Raw genomic sequence first — 16,088 nt, forward strand, 5'->3', positions numbered from 1 at the left:
AAGGCCTGGCACCCTGTTGGTGACTCCCTGGCCGTGTATGTGTGTTGTGATGCATGCACACACCATGGCTTGCTGTTGGGCATGCACTAAGGCTGTGTGAGCAACTTGTGTGCTTGCTGGTTGGTACTTGGTCCAGTGAATGGATCAGCTCGGCTAATCATGGTCATATCCTCTCATTTACATTTTTCTTGCTAACCTGCCAAGTGGTAATGCCACTTGGTATAACCCTTGTTTGGTCTTTGTGTGTGTGCAGGGAACAATGTGATGATCAAGATGAAGATCAAGATTATCTTGAGCAAGATTTCCATGATGATCATCTTATGTAGATTAGGATAGATCATTTAATTGTAATTTTCTTTTCTATTTCTTTTTCCATTTGGTCAATTATTGTAATGTGTTGTAATATTTCATAATTCAATTCTGAATATTGTAAATGACAATGTATCATGTGTGTTGATCAATAAAGCTCCAATTTTCTCTAATGAGGTTTACTTAATAGATGTATTATTTATATTCTTGATTATTTAGAATTTGTTTAATGAATCACCTCAATTTTGAATTATGAGATATTCATATGATGTTTGAATTTGAAATTCAAACACAAGTTTGTTTGAATTCAATCATGCAACTTAAAGTTGTGATGCACTAACTCTCCTCTCGTCTCAAAACCCTAATTGAGCTAAGTGAGGTGCAAGTTTATCGCACTCTCGAAACCCTAACCCTGTAAGGTGTCGAGAGAGAAACTTGTCCTCCTTCGATGCAGTTTTCTTTTAAAAGCGCGAAATTTCTCCAGAATTTACGATGCAATGCACATCCCTTTCTAAAATCTACCCCTCGATCGTCTCTAAACCTGGGACATTACAGCCTTTCCCCCTTAAATAAAACTTCGTCCCGAAGTTGTGGTTGTAATACCTGAACAGTTATGGGTATGATTTCCTCAGGTCTTCTTCTTTTTCCCAGGTGGCTTCCCTCTCTGGGTGATGCTTCCATTGAATCTTGCAGTACTTAATGGCTCTATTCCTGAGTTGTTTCCAATTCTCCTCGAGAATCTTAGCTGGCTTCTCGATATAGGTCAAGTCTGGTTGTAACTCGAGTTCATCATGTGATACTGGCTCGTCTGGGGTCTTCAAACATTTCCTGAGTTGAGACACATGGGATACATTGTGAACTTGAGCTAACCTTCCCGGTAGATCCAATTCAAAGGCTAACCCTCGGTTCTGACTCAATATCTTGAAAGGTCCGATGTATCTAGGGCTAAGCTTCCCCTTTACTCCGAATCTCTGAAGACCTTTCATCGGACTTACTTTAAGGTACACCATGTCTCCAACTTGTGGCTCCCATGTTCTTCTCTTTTGATCTGCATAACTCTTTTGTCGGCTTTGAGCTATTTTGAGTCTATCTCTTATAATGTCAATGATCTGCTGCTTTTCCTTGACATAATCTGGATTGAACTCCTTGCTTGATCCTGTCTCATACCAACATATCGGTGATCTACACTTCCTTCCATACAGAGCTTCAAATGGTGCCATCTTGATGCTGCTTTGATAACTATTATTGTATGAAAACTCTGCTAGTGGTAACTGCTCCTCCCATGATCCTCCGAAGTCTAGGGCACAAGCCCTAAGCATATCTTCTAATATCTGGTTTGTTCTCTCTGTTTGTCCACCTGTCTGAGGATGATAGGCGGTGCTATAGTCTAACTTGGATCCTAAGGCTTCATGTAGTTGTTTCCAAAATGCTGATGTGAACACGGATCCTCGATCTGACACTATCTTCTTGGGTACTCCGTGTTTACTCACAATCTCTTTGATGTAAAGATCGATGAGTTTCTCTCCTTTGTCCTGCTTGTTTACTGCTAAGAAGTGTGCACTTTTCGTCAACCGGTCCACGATTACCCATATCATGTCCTTCTTTTTATTAGTCATGGGTAGTCCGGTGATGAAATCCATTCCTATCTCCTCCTATTTCCATTATGGGATTGGTAAAGGTTGCAACTTTCCTGCCGGACTTTGATGTTCAGCCTTCACCCTTTGACATGTATGGCATTCCACTACATATTGTGCTATCTCTCTTTTCATGTTATTCCACCAGAACAATTCCTTGAGATCCATGTACATCTTTGTACTTCCCGAATGTATAGAGTATGGTGTTTGATGTGCTTCCCGGAGTATAACTTCCTTGATCTCATCAATATCCGGAACGCAAATCCTTTTCTGGAACCATAATGATCCCGACTCTCCTCGGTGAAATTCTATGGTCTTCCCTCATCAATCCTTCTCATCTCCTCCACGATGAATGGATCGTCCAATTGACCCATGATTATCTCATTCTTCAGATTAACACTTAGTTCATCGGCTACTTGTAAAGCCGATAGTCCTTCATGAGCTTCTTTCTCCCAAAGTTGTATCTGGGCCTGACTATTTCCTTCTTCAACTTCGGTGATATTTCTTGCTCCACTCCTCCAGTGCTCTCCCTACTCAAGGCATCTGCTACAACATTAGCCTTTCCTGGAGTATAATTGATGGTCAAATCATAATCCTTGATCAGTTCAAGCCATCTTTTCTGTCTCATATTGAGTTCCTTCTGAGTGAAGAAGTACTTGAGACTCTTATGATCCGTATAGAGCTCACACTTGGCTCCATAGAGAAAATGTCTCCAAGTTTTAAGTGCAAAAACGACTGCTGCTAACTCTAAATCATGTGTTGGATAGTTCACTTCATGAGGTCTGAGTTGCCTCGATCCATAGGATATTACTTTCCGATCTTGCATGAGTACGCAACCCAATCCATGTTTGGATGCGTCACAATACACGGTGTAATCCTTGCCAACTTCTGGAACTGCTAACATCGGTGTTGTGGTGAGTTTCTCCTTCAGAGTCTGAAAACTCTTCTCACACTCATCAGACCACACAAATGGTGTGTTCTTCCTTAACAACTTAGTCATTGGTCCAGCTATCTTGGAGAATCCTTCAATGAATCTCCTATAGTATCCTGCCATTTCTAAAAATCCTCGGATTTCTTTGACAGTCTTGGGTGCTTCCCAATCTAAAACTGCTACCTTGCTCGGGTTGACAGCTATCCCATCCTTGCTAATAACATGACCAAGAAATTCTACTTGATTTAGCCAAAGCTCACTTGCTGAATTTGCAATAGAGTTGATGTTCTCTTAATGTTTGCAACACTATCCTCAGATGTTCAGCATATTCAACTTTATCATTGGAATATGTCAAGATCGCGCTAGCGAACGTGGCAGGAGTGAGCGGGGACATGATCGACGCCGTCGAAGAGGAGATAATGGCGCCGGCGGTTTGGGAGACTTGGGTACGTTTGGTTTTGAGCCAATGCAGGTCTTACCAAAAAGTTGGCATGCCCGTGCCCACAGGCCGCTGTTTGGTTAGCCACCAATAATTTGGCTAGCCCAAGCCCAACACGCCCGACGCTATGCAAATTTCCGCCAATTCCTGGCCATCTGCGGGCGGTGGTCCCTCGCCAAAAATTGGTCATGCCCATGAATTGGTAGGGCGTGAACGAGACACACCCATATCTAGGGTAAGTTAGCCTCGCACAGAATCTGCCAGCACGCATCGACCCGCGGCCGCCGCCTCGTCTCTCTCAACGCCGGCCTCCTCTCCACTAGCTCCCGCTGCACCGCCATGATGGAGTCCGGCGGCGCCACGGCCCAACCCCATTGAGCTCCGACGCCGCAGCCGCTCCTGGACGTCCGCCTGCTGCTGCTCCCCCTTACGCCGCTAGATCTGCGCAGCACGGGCGGAATCCCGCCGCCCGACCCAGCAGCATCCGCGCGCTCTCGTCCTCACCTCCCGTAGCTGCACAGGCCATTGACCAGCGCCTCGTCGAGCAGCTTAACCACCTCGACCAGTGTCTCCTTTTCTGCCTATCCCCGTCGACCCGCAGCTTCACCACCGGAGGTATGGTGTCATCTGCCTCTTTTCTCCCCCTTTGCTATTTTTGTTGTTGTTGTGATTACATCAATCGCAGCAGTACATGCTAATTCCCCACTTTTCTCTGATTTTAGAGTTAGGGTTAGGTCGGTTATGGTTAGAGAATCTGATGCTTTGTTTCTCCTTTTATCTTCTAGACTAGAAGGTTCCTTACTGCAGAGTTATCAGAGGGCATGAAGTTGTTTCTCGAGCACGAGAAGGCTCTTGATCAGGTTCAGCCTGCTCTCCTCTTTCCCAACTTTTAACTCCTAGTTAGGTGGGTTGATTGTAGAAGTAGGTGTGCCAACACGTAAACTTTACACTGTCCATTGATTTCTTCTGTTTCATCAATGTTTCCTAGGGTCACAGTGTTACTCTTTTGAACACGAATGAGGCTGGCACTCTCACAGTGACGAACTTCCGACTCATTTTTGTGGTAAGTGCCATAATGAGATTTTGATATGCTCTATCCAATGTTTTCCTTTTCATGTTAACAAGTGGGATCCATTTTTTTTCAGAGCAAGGCAACAGAATGTGTTGTCGAGTTGGGCACTATTCCATTATGTGCAATTGAATATTTAAAGGATGTAAGTCTGTATGTTAGATTTATTGGTTGTTATTACTTTCACTTGTAGTTCACTTCGGTGCATGATCACTGTTTTAGTTGCAAACTGTTCTTAAATAGTTGAACTCCCTTGCCACTGCCTTGTCAAGTTTTTCCTTGCCGTAACATATTATAATTAAAAATTCACTTGTATAGAAAGAAATAGCGACATAAATGTCGATTCATTCGTTAGTTAAGTTATTTACCACAACCACTATGCTCTGTTTCGCGGTTCACTGGAAGTTCTCTCTTCCACTCTATTGCTCACCCGCTCGCCCTTGACGCTATGCTAGCTGCTTGTTCAACCCAGGTACTCATTAGCTAGGACGCTAGGTATAAACATTAATACCAATAAAACCAAAAGTACACCTTGCAACATTGATAATCTCACACCATTAGGCATTGCAGCATCGATTGCCTGAGCCTTCCGCACACTCAACATGTGTTGATGAATAATGTAGTTAATAGGAAAAGGGACCATCTGAACATAACCAAGCATCAATTGTAACCTTGATGTGCTTAATATGTATACTCACTCACAGTTTAATGGTGTAGTTAGCATGAGCGTAAATGACTGGTATACATTTCTAGGCTCATCTATCTTCCTGGTCCAATCAAGGCAAAATGTGTTACATTTACTTTGAATTGCAAGCACAAGGCAAGGAAAAGTGAGAGCTAAACGATAGCCAACAGTGTTTAACTGGCAGCATCACATAAACCAAAAGTATAATCAATGGCTTAATCGGAACTCCTTGATACACAATATATATGTCCTAGTTCATAATAACATAACCATTTTTCGTGTACATGGAATTACATGACAACCCTATTTTTCGAACTGCATGCTATCAAATAGAACGTTCAAGAGTCTGTTCTCAAATTGGGATGGAACAGTAACCCACACATTGTAGTTTACCTGCATTACCTCATAAATTCGGTGCATGATTGTCTTATAAATTATTTATTGCATAGGTTCCTACTAAAGATTTGCAGAAGCTCGTGCCAGTAGACCGAAGTATCATTAAAGTCACTGGTAAGTATGCACAAATGTGTATATCTCCTGTGTTTTGAAATAACTTATGATAATCATATCTTGGCGGCTTTTCTGTTTAGGTCATGATATGAGGGTCCTTCTGTTTTCATTTAACTCTGAGAACAAGCCCTTGGTATGTGTCTTATATTCCATTTTAATCTATGTGTTGTAATTTTCTTCATTGACTATGGTATTCTTATTCTTGATTTGTCAAAGATGTAGAAACGGAATGAAATAAATATAAATCCTACATTGTAAGGTGGATGGTATTTACTTATTATCAAGAATATATAGAAAGGGAAAAGCTTAATAGCCACTATTGATCCCCTGAACAGAGCACATGATTCGGGATCAGGTGCGATGTGAAGAGGTAGCCTAGCCTTTTATGAGAGTCAATTGGGAAGTGAAAATTCGTTACCACTTCAAGATCTTGAAATCTGTAGGCCACTAGCTTGAGTCCAGGGTCCCAACCATCAATTTGTTATCTCAATAATAGAATTCCATATATATAATAAGTGTAGTTTATGTTATTCAGGTTGAACAGGAAGTGTAAAACTGAACCATCAAATATTGCATAATTTGCTAGAAAATAGTCTGCAATAGAAATTTTCTCGCATTTCTTCTTGTGCTCTTGTTCGTCTTTATTTTTTACATCTTCACGAAAAACCTGTGAAGTTTTTACCTGCAATATTGACCACTCATCTTCTGATATCTACTTATGCTTATCTTTTTCTGCAGAAAGCGATGATTGAAAATTTGAAAAAATGCATTAAACCTGCTCATTTGGGGCATATTTATGCATTTTCTTGCAAGCCAATTGTTGATACAGTATGCACTCCATCTATGAGGGTGCGGCTTCTGAAAGAATACCATCGCTTATTTAAGAAGATGTTTGTCCAATCGGCAAGCACATGCTCCAATGGTCAAGATCAGTTGCAAAACAAGTGGGTGAGGGTCTCTGAGCTGAACTCCGAATATGAACTATGTCCGAGTTATCCAGTTTGGCTGATTATCCCTAAGAGTATAAGGTAACGTTGTGTTGTGTTGTACCTTTCTTTTTAGACATAAATTCAAGTAATTAATTCTTTTTCCATCATGGGTTAGTGACAAAGAACTTTTGGCATCCACTGAGTACCGGCACAGTTGTCGTATACCTGCCATCTCGTGGTTTGACCCTGGTAAGTCATTTCTTTCTTTATTGTTCTTTTCCCTATATTTTTTTCTAGTTTGAGCTCGTTGTGTGGTATTTACTATTAGCCATTGACCGAATAGAATACTCTTTGTTTGCACAATCAGTAAGTAGAGAAAGGAAATTTTAGTGAAATTTAAGATTAATATGTACTAGCTAGATTTTTTTTTATCTTATATATATTTTATTTACAAGTTAGGAGTCTGCAAAAAGTATTTTATTAGATCACACACCTCATTCTAGGTTCGCAGTTGACCCACAAGGAGTAAATCTTCAAGATAAAGAAATAACAAAAGCAGATATCAAACAATAAGAAACAGAGAACATAAATGAAATCTAACACTGGATTTTTACTGATGTGGTACAAGCCTCACCAAGGCCAAAACTCTCTCACTCGTTCTGCTCAAGGAGGGCCCTAGGTGTCAAAGGGTACGGATTGCCCTTCGGGTGGACTTGGTCGTCCACGCTGACCTGAAACTTGTTCCTCTGTTCGTTGTGTACCTTATCTTACCAGATCCTCATGGTTGCATCCTGGAAATGTTTTAGTGTGACACAACGCGAGCTCCTGCACAAAGTCAACCAAGCAAACTAGTTGCGAGCACAAGTATAGAAATCTTTAGTTCCAAGATAGGTTTCTAGCAACTAGTTCAGTATTCAGATTATGCAAACAATGAACAGAATCATGCCAAATATTCATAACATGCTACTTATAGCAATATGCCCCCCCCCCCCCCCCAATCATTATCAAGTATACATGATGAAATATTTTTCACAAGATATGATTTGACATTATGTATTTTATTTCCATGTCGTTGATTGGTTAAGCTATGCGTGTTTTGGTGGTGAAAACAGCTCATATAGTTCAATTTATTTTGTGGTAACAGTGTGAAGAATGAGTAGTGGGCAGCAGACTCGCTAACATCTGGTTTTAGTTGTCTTGAATAATATGCTGAAAAGCATTAAACTTGTTTACATCACAGGATCCGGAGCTGTCCTGGCAAGGTCATCTCAGCCCTATACGAAGTATCTTGCAACGTGAGTTTATTTCCATGTTGCATATATGATGACTTCTAAATGTTGTTAATCTAAGGTTCTTTTTTACATCGATAGGACGGAGCCACTTCTTTTGGCTCTTCAAACCCCAAGGACTGACGCACCAAGGTAATCATAATGTATTGTCTTTTTATATATATCAAACAAGATATTGTTCAAATTTTAAGACTTCTTATTTTTTTACTTGTTGATTATAAAGATTTTCTGCAATCTTCAAGTTGTATTTCTATTCCTTGCATAAGCAGGAAATTATACATTGTCGATGCTCGGCCTTTGGCCAAAGCTTTTGCAAACGCAGCTAAGGGTGGTGGCACAGAGTTGTTATCCTATAAACACCCACACATTGAGGTAATGATATGTGTACAGATTGGCTTTCGTAGTGCATATGTTGCATAGCATTAACTTAATTACATTTGGAACAGATTTGGAATTGCAGGATAGAAAATATCCATGCTATGGCAGGTAGTTTTTCTGGCCTTCGAGACTACGTCAATAATTATGGATCAATTTCATCAGATGGAACCCCTTTAAATCAAGTAAGCATATGATTTGCTTAACTATGTTTTTGTCTTGGATGATGCGAGATTAGAATAGCAATGAATAGTGAATAGGAGGGGTATACAGCCATTACAATAAACAAATTATCTGAAAATTGTAGTGACATGTACGACAAGCAAAATTTACGAGCTATTTGGGAATGGATGAAGCATTTGACATTGTCGTGCTGAAATGTCTGCTAGTTTGTCAAGCACCATAGTAAAGGAACCATAGTAAAGGAAAGAGTAGACTGACTATTTAGTTTTCTTTTCTGCATGAGCTCCTAAGAGCGTGGCAGATATTTCAAAGCTGCAGACTGACTATTTATTTTTCTTTTTTCAGAGAGATACTATATCACGCTTGGCAGGCTGGTCTGGACGAGCTGCTAAGAGCGTGGCACATATTTCAAAACTGCAGACATGGCTTGGTCATATCCACGGAATCCTGGCTGCTGCTTCACTTATCACCGCAAAAATTACTGTTGAATCAGCTTCGGTTCTTGTCCATTGCAGGTCTTTTAACTATTTGCAAATCCCCATTTTTGCCAGACTTCATTTGAATTGAACCACTTGATGTGATAAATGAAGAGTATATGATGGTGGAGCAACTTGATAGTTTGCTTTATTCAATTTTTTTTGCACTCTAGCCTTATTAGTTAGGCTACAAAACAGACTCCTTACATTCTGGAATAACTCGATAGCTTACGTGACTTACGTCATTCATTCTAGTTTTGCATTTCAGATTCTGTAGGCATTATTAAATAGTCACTTGAGATATGTATGATCTGCCCCTAAGTTTTAACTACATGGGCTGGGCGTTCATGATCAGAAACTGAAAAATTGTGCACCTTCTATTATTGTCATGTGTAACTTTTGGGTATCATGGAACCACCTTGAGAGGCTATGGATGTCTTTGTCTATATTTTTCTCTTATTTGCTAGATGGAGATATACTTAATCACTCATTTTTTAGTAGCTGTAGCTCATCTGGAATTTATAGCTGGATTCCATGCCAATGCTATACCTAGTAGGCTCCACCTTGGCGAAAAATGCATTTGGAACTCTATAGTCCTTTATTTTGAACACTTGAAAAGTACATTTCAAAGTAAAAAAAAAAAAACTGAAAACAGGTGCACATGTAGGCAATGATTACTTCAAGTGTGCAAAATTTCAATCCGAAATTATTTGTATTCTAGGCTATATAAAAAAGACAAAATGCGACGAGATTTGAATGTGCATCCAGATCTGCAATTATGCTTTTTTTGTGTAGCATTGAATACAACGTATTTTTGATTGAGATTTTGCACACTTTATTAAAGCATACAACATTGTCTATATGTACAATTTTTTCCAGATTTTTTGACACTTTGAAATACATTTGTTTTTTCGAATGTTCAAAATAAAGGGCTACATGTAGCCTGGGTGCGAAAACACCGCACCTCCCACCTTGGCTGTTGTGGGTAACCTGGCCTCCATATGTTCCTACTCTAGCTGAAACACTGCTTATGACTTGCTTTTTTAGCCACACCTTTGTTATACGAAGTTTGGACTCATCATTTATAAGGGTGTCAATTGCATCTGTTCATTACGGTCAGTGTTTTTTATAGCATGTAGTTTAGGTACTTTACATACTTGAAATTATATGTATTGGAAAATGGGTGGGCGTCTTATATTAATTGTAGCATAGCACATCTTTCTATCACTGGTGTCAAATCTGATTTTTTTCACTTGCTCCACTTTTGCAGCGATGGATGGGACCGTACAAGTCAACTAATTGGGCTGTCTTGCCTACTCTTGGATCCTTACTATCGGACTTTTAATGGATTCCAGGTACAGAGTGCTGTACTAACAAAGTTTACTGTGCATTGGCAGCATAGTTAAGATTAAAATCTGATTCGAATAATGTTCTTAAAGCAAACATCTCTCTGAGTGGTCAAATCTTTTTATTTTAGTCTAATATTTAATTTATGTGTACTTATTTATTTGCTAAAAGACCAAAAAACATTTATTTTGGCACCATGAAACATGGGTAAAAATTAATTTTAATTCATGAATATTCTGTATTTGATTTTTTTTTTTTTTTTAGTTTTGCAACTTCAATAGTGTTATCGGCAAAGATGTAGAAGTGGGACAAGTGGGATAAGTAGGCTTGACTTCATTTGACTACTTTTGACTCTTTAAATTATCCCACTTGTCCCACTTAATATAGTTTATGGCTTAGTTATGAATATATAAGATTATTTCACCACATTATTCAGGCCCTTGTGGAAAAAGACTGGCTAGCCTTTGGCCATAAATTTGCCACAAGAATGGGACTGCCCACTATAATGGATGAGGAAGGGCGGCCAGACTACAACCTACCATGGAATGGTGATAGTTTAATTCCATCTAAAGAGAGATCACCAGTAATGTTGCAGGTAGCTAATGCTATTGTCTTCTTTTTCCCTGAGTCATTTTATATTCTGAGTTTAAGACATGTGTATGAAATACTCGTTAATGCTAAGTCTTATTTTTCAGTGGTTGGAATGCATTGCTCATCTGATGTGCTTGTACCCATGTGCTTTTCAGTTCTCTTCTGTAAGTCCTTCCTTCCACATCTGTTGAGTGCAATGAAATTAAGCCTCTTTATGTATATTAATAAACTGAATTGTTCCCCTTGCAGAAATTTCTGGTTGATTTTATGGACCATATACTATCATGCCGCTTTGGTAACTTCTTGTGCAATAGGTATTTGATCTCCAGAACCGTTGTACCTGATTTTCTCTTGATTAAATGATTAAATATCTAATTTCGGACCTAAAATGAAGTGAGCGGGAAAGGGAGCAAGCTGATGTTGCGTCATGTCCTTGCATTTGGAAGTATCTGGCTGACCTCCGGGCTTCCGACACCTTGCATGAGCACTGGAACCCATTTTATGATCCAGACAAACATGCTGGTCCTATTATCCCCCCTGCTCCAGCTCTTGCTCCGTCTCTTTGGCCACAATTCTATTTGAGGTGGTCATGTCCGTTGGAATCTCATGGTGGTCGTGGGGGATTCCATGAATTACTCAAGGTACTTCCTATATTCTCTATGTCCAGTTTGCCTAGTTTACTTATATCATTCAATGTCATGGTTTCAAAACAGCTCTTTATATTTTTCCTGTCTGCACGTGTTCTGTTTTGTCTACAGGAAAAGATGGCAGCTGAGCCGATCAGAGGTGCTGAAATATCACCAGATGAGAATCTGCCTGCAAGTGGAAGGAAGATCCGTGTTGTAGGTTCAAATATCAAAAAGCTTTAGATCGTTATTTTCTCCTTAGTTGTAGGAGAGGGATGGTACCGAGCTTAAAACATTTATGTTCGGTTTGAGGATGAGGATTAGACTTTGTATTTTTTAAGGGAAAAGAAATGGATATGAGGCTGTGATAGAGGAACAGCATCTCTGAAACTTGACGACACACCAAAAACACGGTGCACCTTATTCTTCTCTTGATCATCGCCAAATTGTAGGCGCCTTCTTCCATTGCTTGAGATTCACCACTTCCATTCCAGGGCCACAAGCCCACAACTAGAGATATCAGCAGACCGAACATGAGAGAACAAGTTAGCCAAATGCTCATGTGGAGTCTCAAGCCTATCCCAAATTTAGCAGTCGTTACTTATCAGGCTGTCTGTATATTTTTATTACAGTTTTAATTTAAGGAGATAGCAACTATAATGTGTATTGCATGCAAATGTGTATTTTGTAAGCGTCTCTCAGAGCGTGAGCTTCTGTGATCAAGGACCTGTATGTTTGCAAATTGAAGTTTCAAATCACAATTCATTTGTATAGACTACCTTTCCCATGCTACCCGTGTTACAAACAATTCTTGGATATATCGTTGATGCTACAACATTTTGCAGGGAAGGCAGTATGCGTTTAGTACCTGTTAAATTCTTGGATAGAGAAAGCACATCCCTATGTGATCCTGCAACCGCATTCCATTTCACGATACAACCAACATGCAAAGCCAATGTAGTTAACAATAAACGCACGATAATTATTATGTGAAATACTAAAGTGCGATGTGTATGCAGATCCTATGGAGTTCAAGATGCAAAGAGAAAGGGAGCGGTATATAAAAAATAAAGATAAGGTTTCTAGGCGCCGATGCCAAGTGCGGGAGCTCAAAAAACAGTCAACGCCCCTGTGAACGACGAAAACACATTATGTGATACACAGGCTATTGAACAATAAAGAGATACTGAAGACGATCATGTGTTATGTGCTTGCAACCTATAGTGAGCTCTTTGAAATCCTTAGATGGATTAAGGAGATTTTATTATTTTGCGGTCTTCAGATTACTACATTTCTGACATCATGATGTTGCAATGTTAATTATTCCTCCTTTAAATTGGTTTTAGATGCAGAGCCGTGACCATCTTGCATTCCAATTTTGGTCAGTAGCAAGATTCTGTGAAATGTTTGGTTTCAGTAAACACTTTCTATAGAACGAGATGTGCAAGCTTTAATGGTAATGACAATTATATCCTCATAGAACTATTTCTTTTCTTCGGGGAATTATAAAGTTATTTTATTGTTCCTGAAATTAATTGTGTCTGTGAAGCAGTTCTCACTACCTCCGTTCCCATTTATAAGGCGTGTGTTGGCAAGCTCCAAAACGTCTTATAAATGTGCAAGCTTCATTTTTTTTTTTTTTGCAATGGTCATAAGATCAGATTATTTGAGGCGATTTTGACAAAAATAACCCTTTTCTAAAAGAAAAACACGGAATGATCCTCTGGTTAAACTATTTCAATGGACTAACCTTTTTGTGTGGCACCATTGCCATCAGCGGCACACTTCACTATGTGGCGCCAATGCGAACGGCGCCACACATCCATGCCGACGTGGCATGGTCGACGCTGCGCCCCGTTGACCAGCCGACGTGGCAGGATGTGTGGCGCCGTTCGCATGGACGCCACACATGTCATTCCGAAGGGCGCCACACATCCACTTATGTGTGGCGCCCGCGCCCGCCCGAGCCCGACCCAGCCCCACTCCTCTCTCTGTTTCTTTCGCTAAAGAAGAAGGCCGTCAGGTTCCTCTCCCCCCTCCTAATCTCTACCCAAATCTCTTGTATTTCTCCATATGTGCACGTGGAGATCGTTCCCAGCCCGTTCCTTGAGGTAATCTCCTCCGTTCCCCTTCTTTTCATCTAATGAATTGATGGATTTGGTTGGATCTACATGTGAAACCCTAGATGTGAAACCCTAAGTTGATTTGAGGTTGGATCTTAGGGTTTGTTGAAGTAGGACAGGTGGTAGGGCTAGGTTGTATGGGTAGAAACCCTAGGTTGATTTGTGTGGATTATGGCTAACTAATGAACACATGTATGTATGTGTTGTTCACATTATGCTAGGGGTGTGGAAAGAATTGTTCATGTTCATCATGTGGATAAGGATGCTTTTTTGAAGGGAAACCTAGAGCCGGACCCGGAAGAGGTTAACTTGGTGTTTGACCGTAGCCCTAGCTTTGCTGATGTGGTAGCACAAGTGAGGATTGAGTTGAATTGGAATGGACAAAATGACGGTGTTGAGCTAGAGGGAAGACATAATGTGGGGTTTGGAATGCACACCCGTTGGAAGACAATGCGTATCAAATTCGAGCAACGTTGGTCCGTTTACAAGGAGATGGTGGCTGAGTCACAAGACAAGGCTCTGGAGTTGTTTGCAACCAAGACGGTTGATGCTCATATCGAGCTTGACCTTAACCGGCGCTCCTCCCCCGTTGATGGTAGGAGTCCACCACCCATGAGCCAAGAAGAAGCCACCGAATCTCCCATTTCCCAATCTCCCATTGCCCAAGATGCACTGTTTGAGAAGGAGTATGACAGAGCATGACAATGGTGATAATGGTTTCGAGATGAATTACAACAATGTCGGTGATTTGGATGTATATTTGACGCAAGAGGACATGGAACACTCCATTCCTTATTCCCGATGCTATGCCTTGGACTCAGATGATGATGGACCCGATGAAGAAGTTGATGAGGATGCCTTGACGGCTAAGGAAGCCGAAAGAGCCGACATCTTCAAGAAGGTAATCGAACGGGATATTCGGATACCATTGTTCCGTGAAGTCAGTCTTGCGGATGGAGCCGTGGTTGATGGTGGCAAAAGTTTACTTCTTGGAGCTAGGCCAATTTCCAAGAGAGATGTGGATGCGAGGACGGCTATGATCTTTAAAGGGCTCACGTTTGATACCTTCTTGGAATTGAAGGCATTGTTTAAGGAGTTCTAGATTAAGCATCATCGCCCTTACACCATTGTTCACTCGGACTTGAACACACAGTACATGCTAAAATGTGTAGATAAAATGTGCACATGGGTTCTCTGTGCAAGACCTTTTAAAAAAGGGCCTCTTGGAAGATAACAAGTTGTGTAGCCACTCACATGTGCCAGGGGCCGAAGCTTGATGGCACGGATGCGCAGCCGGACCACCGTCAACTCACATCCGAGTTCATTGCATACAAGCTCTCGGATGAGATATCATCACTTCCAACCATGAGCATTAGGTCTGTGCAAGATACGGTGAAATCCCGCTTTGACTACACCATCAAGTATGGGAAGGCATGGAAGGCCAAACAAGCCGGATTCAAGATGTTGTACGGTGATTGGGAGGAGGCATACAACCGAGTCCCTAGGTTGTTGTTAGCGATGACCGCTACTAACCCGGGCATGGTTCATATGTTAATGTGTATAACATGGCCAGATCTATATGTTAATGTGTCTGACCGAATTTTGGTGTTAATTAAATCACATAGATGGTATTTTGGTGATACTGATTAAGAATTTGATTAGAAGATTAGGGCCAATAGAGTCAATCATGCTCCATCCTTTCTAAGTAAGAATATATTTCATTTTTACTTGCCAATTTAACACTAGCTATCATGTGTTTGCTATGTATATATTCTAAGGGCATGTACAATGGTAGGGAAGATATGTCTTGTCTTAGTAGTTCACGTCATCTAGAGAAGACGATAAGTATTAGGGGTACAACACATTATCTCTTATTGTCATCCCTTACAATAAATGAGGATGAATTATTTTTAGTAGGAAATTGTGTGGCTAAGGGAGGATAAATTGTACAATGGGGAAAATAGTCTTCTCTTATTTCATAAAAGATCATCCCTTAGCTAAGGGAAGACAATCTTCTCTTTCTTCCTTATCTCTCCTCCAACTAAGCAAAAGTCCTACGTGGCAATCATAAGGGAATGCTGATGTCACCCCATTATACATGCCCTAACTCCAAATATATGTTTGTGCAACATCTTAATGATTTGGATGAGATCCTTGTTATAAAGATTTTCTAATGACGCAACGACCCTAACGATACTAGCAAGTATGTATGTCGATGCAACGAAATTGATATATTTCTATTTAATCATTCCACCAATTCACTTCCGTATTTATGTGTAAACAATTGAGAAGCAATCCAATTCACGGCGAAGGTTCTCAGGAAAGGGCTATTACCAGATGTGGTGTGATGCCAGCAGAACCTTTGTCATGGTGACTGCAAAGTAACCAAGAACATGTATACCTAGGTAGTGAATCTATGTTGAAATACATGTATACATGTGGTGTTTAAAATGTATAATCAAATGAAAATGAGTTTTGCTAGTGTATTTGCATGCAAATTTGAGTTATGGGCTGCTGGGTACATTCGAGTAATGCTTGTTGCACAGATAAAATATCTGCAATGCTTGCATAC

General features: G+C 40.4%; 1 protein-coding gene across 1 annotated transcript; it reads left to right on the forward strand.

Annotated features, from left to right (window-relative positions):
• The first annotated feature begins 3,812 nt into the window (after positions 1 to 3,812).
• LOC124677277 (phosphatidylinositol-3-phosphatase myotubularin-1-like) lies at positions 3,813 to 11,823 on the forward strand. Its single transcript, XM_047213281.1, has 19 exons — positions 3,813 to 3,928; positions 4,099 to 4,173; positions 4,302 to 4,376; positions 4,459 to 4,527; positions 5,517 to 5,577; positions 5,658 to 5,710; positions 6,316 to 6,605; positions 6,682 to 6,755; positions 7,747 to 7,801; positions 7,877 to 7,927; positions 8,065 to 8,167; positions 8,242 to 8,355; positions 8,699 to 8,868; positions 10,100 to 10,184; positions 10,613 to 10,771; positions 10,872 to 10,931; positions 11,017 to 11,081; positions 11,162 to 11,408; positions 11,526 to 11,823. Exons 2-19 carry the CDS (start codon positions 4,135 to 4,137, stop codon positions 11,634 to 11,636), a joined length of 1,881 nt encoding a protein of 626 aa, XP_047069237.1. The 5' UTR covers positions 3,813 to 3,928; positions 4,099 to 4,134; the 3' UTR covers positions 11,637 to 11,823.
• Positions 11,824 to 16,088: the final 4,265 nt, after the last annotated feature.

Source organism: Lolium rigidum, chromosome 7, assembly GCF_022539505.1.
Source record: "Lolium rigidum isolate FL_2022 chromosome 7, APGP_CSIRO_Lrig_0.1, whole genome shotgun sequence".
In the NCBI taxonomy this organism is placed as follows: domain Eukaryota; kingdom Viridiplantae; phylum Streptophyta; class Magnoliopsida; order Poales; family Poaceae; genus Lolium; species Lolium rigidum.

Coding starts and splice junctions, on each gene's coding strand:
- LOC124677277 (XM_047213281.1), top strand. CDS start 4,135: ATGAAGTTGTTTCTCGAGCACGAGAAGGCTCTTGATCAG. Junction 5,578..5,657: donor AAGTATCATTAAAGTCACTG/GTAAGTATGCAC, acceptor TTTTCTGTTTAG/GTCATGATATGAGGGTCCTT. Junction 8,356..8,698: donor ATGGAACCCCTTTAAATCAA/GTAAGCATATGA, acceptor TTCTTTTTTCAG/AGAGATACTATATCACGCTT.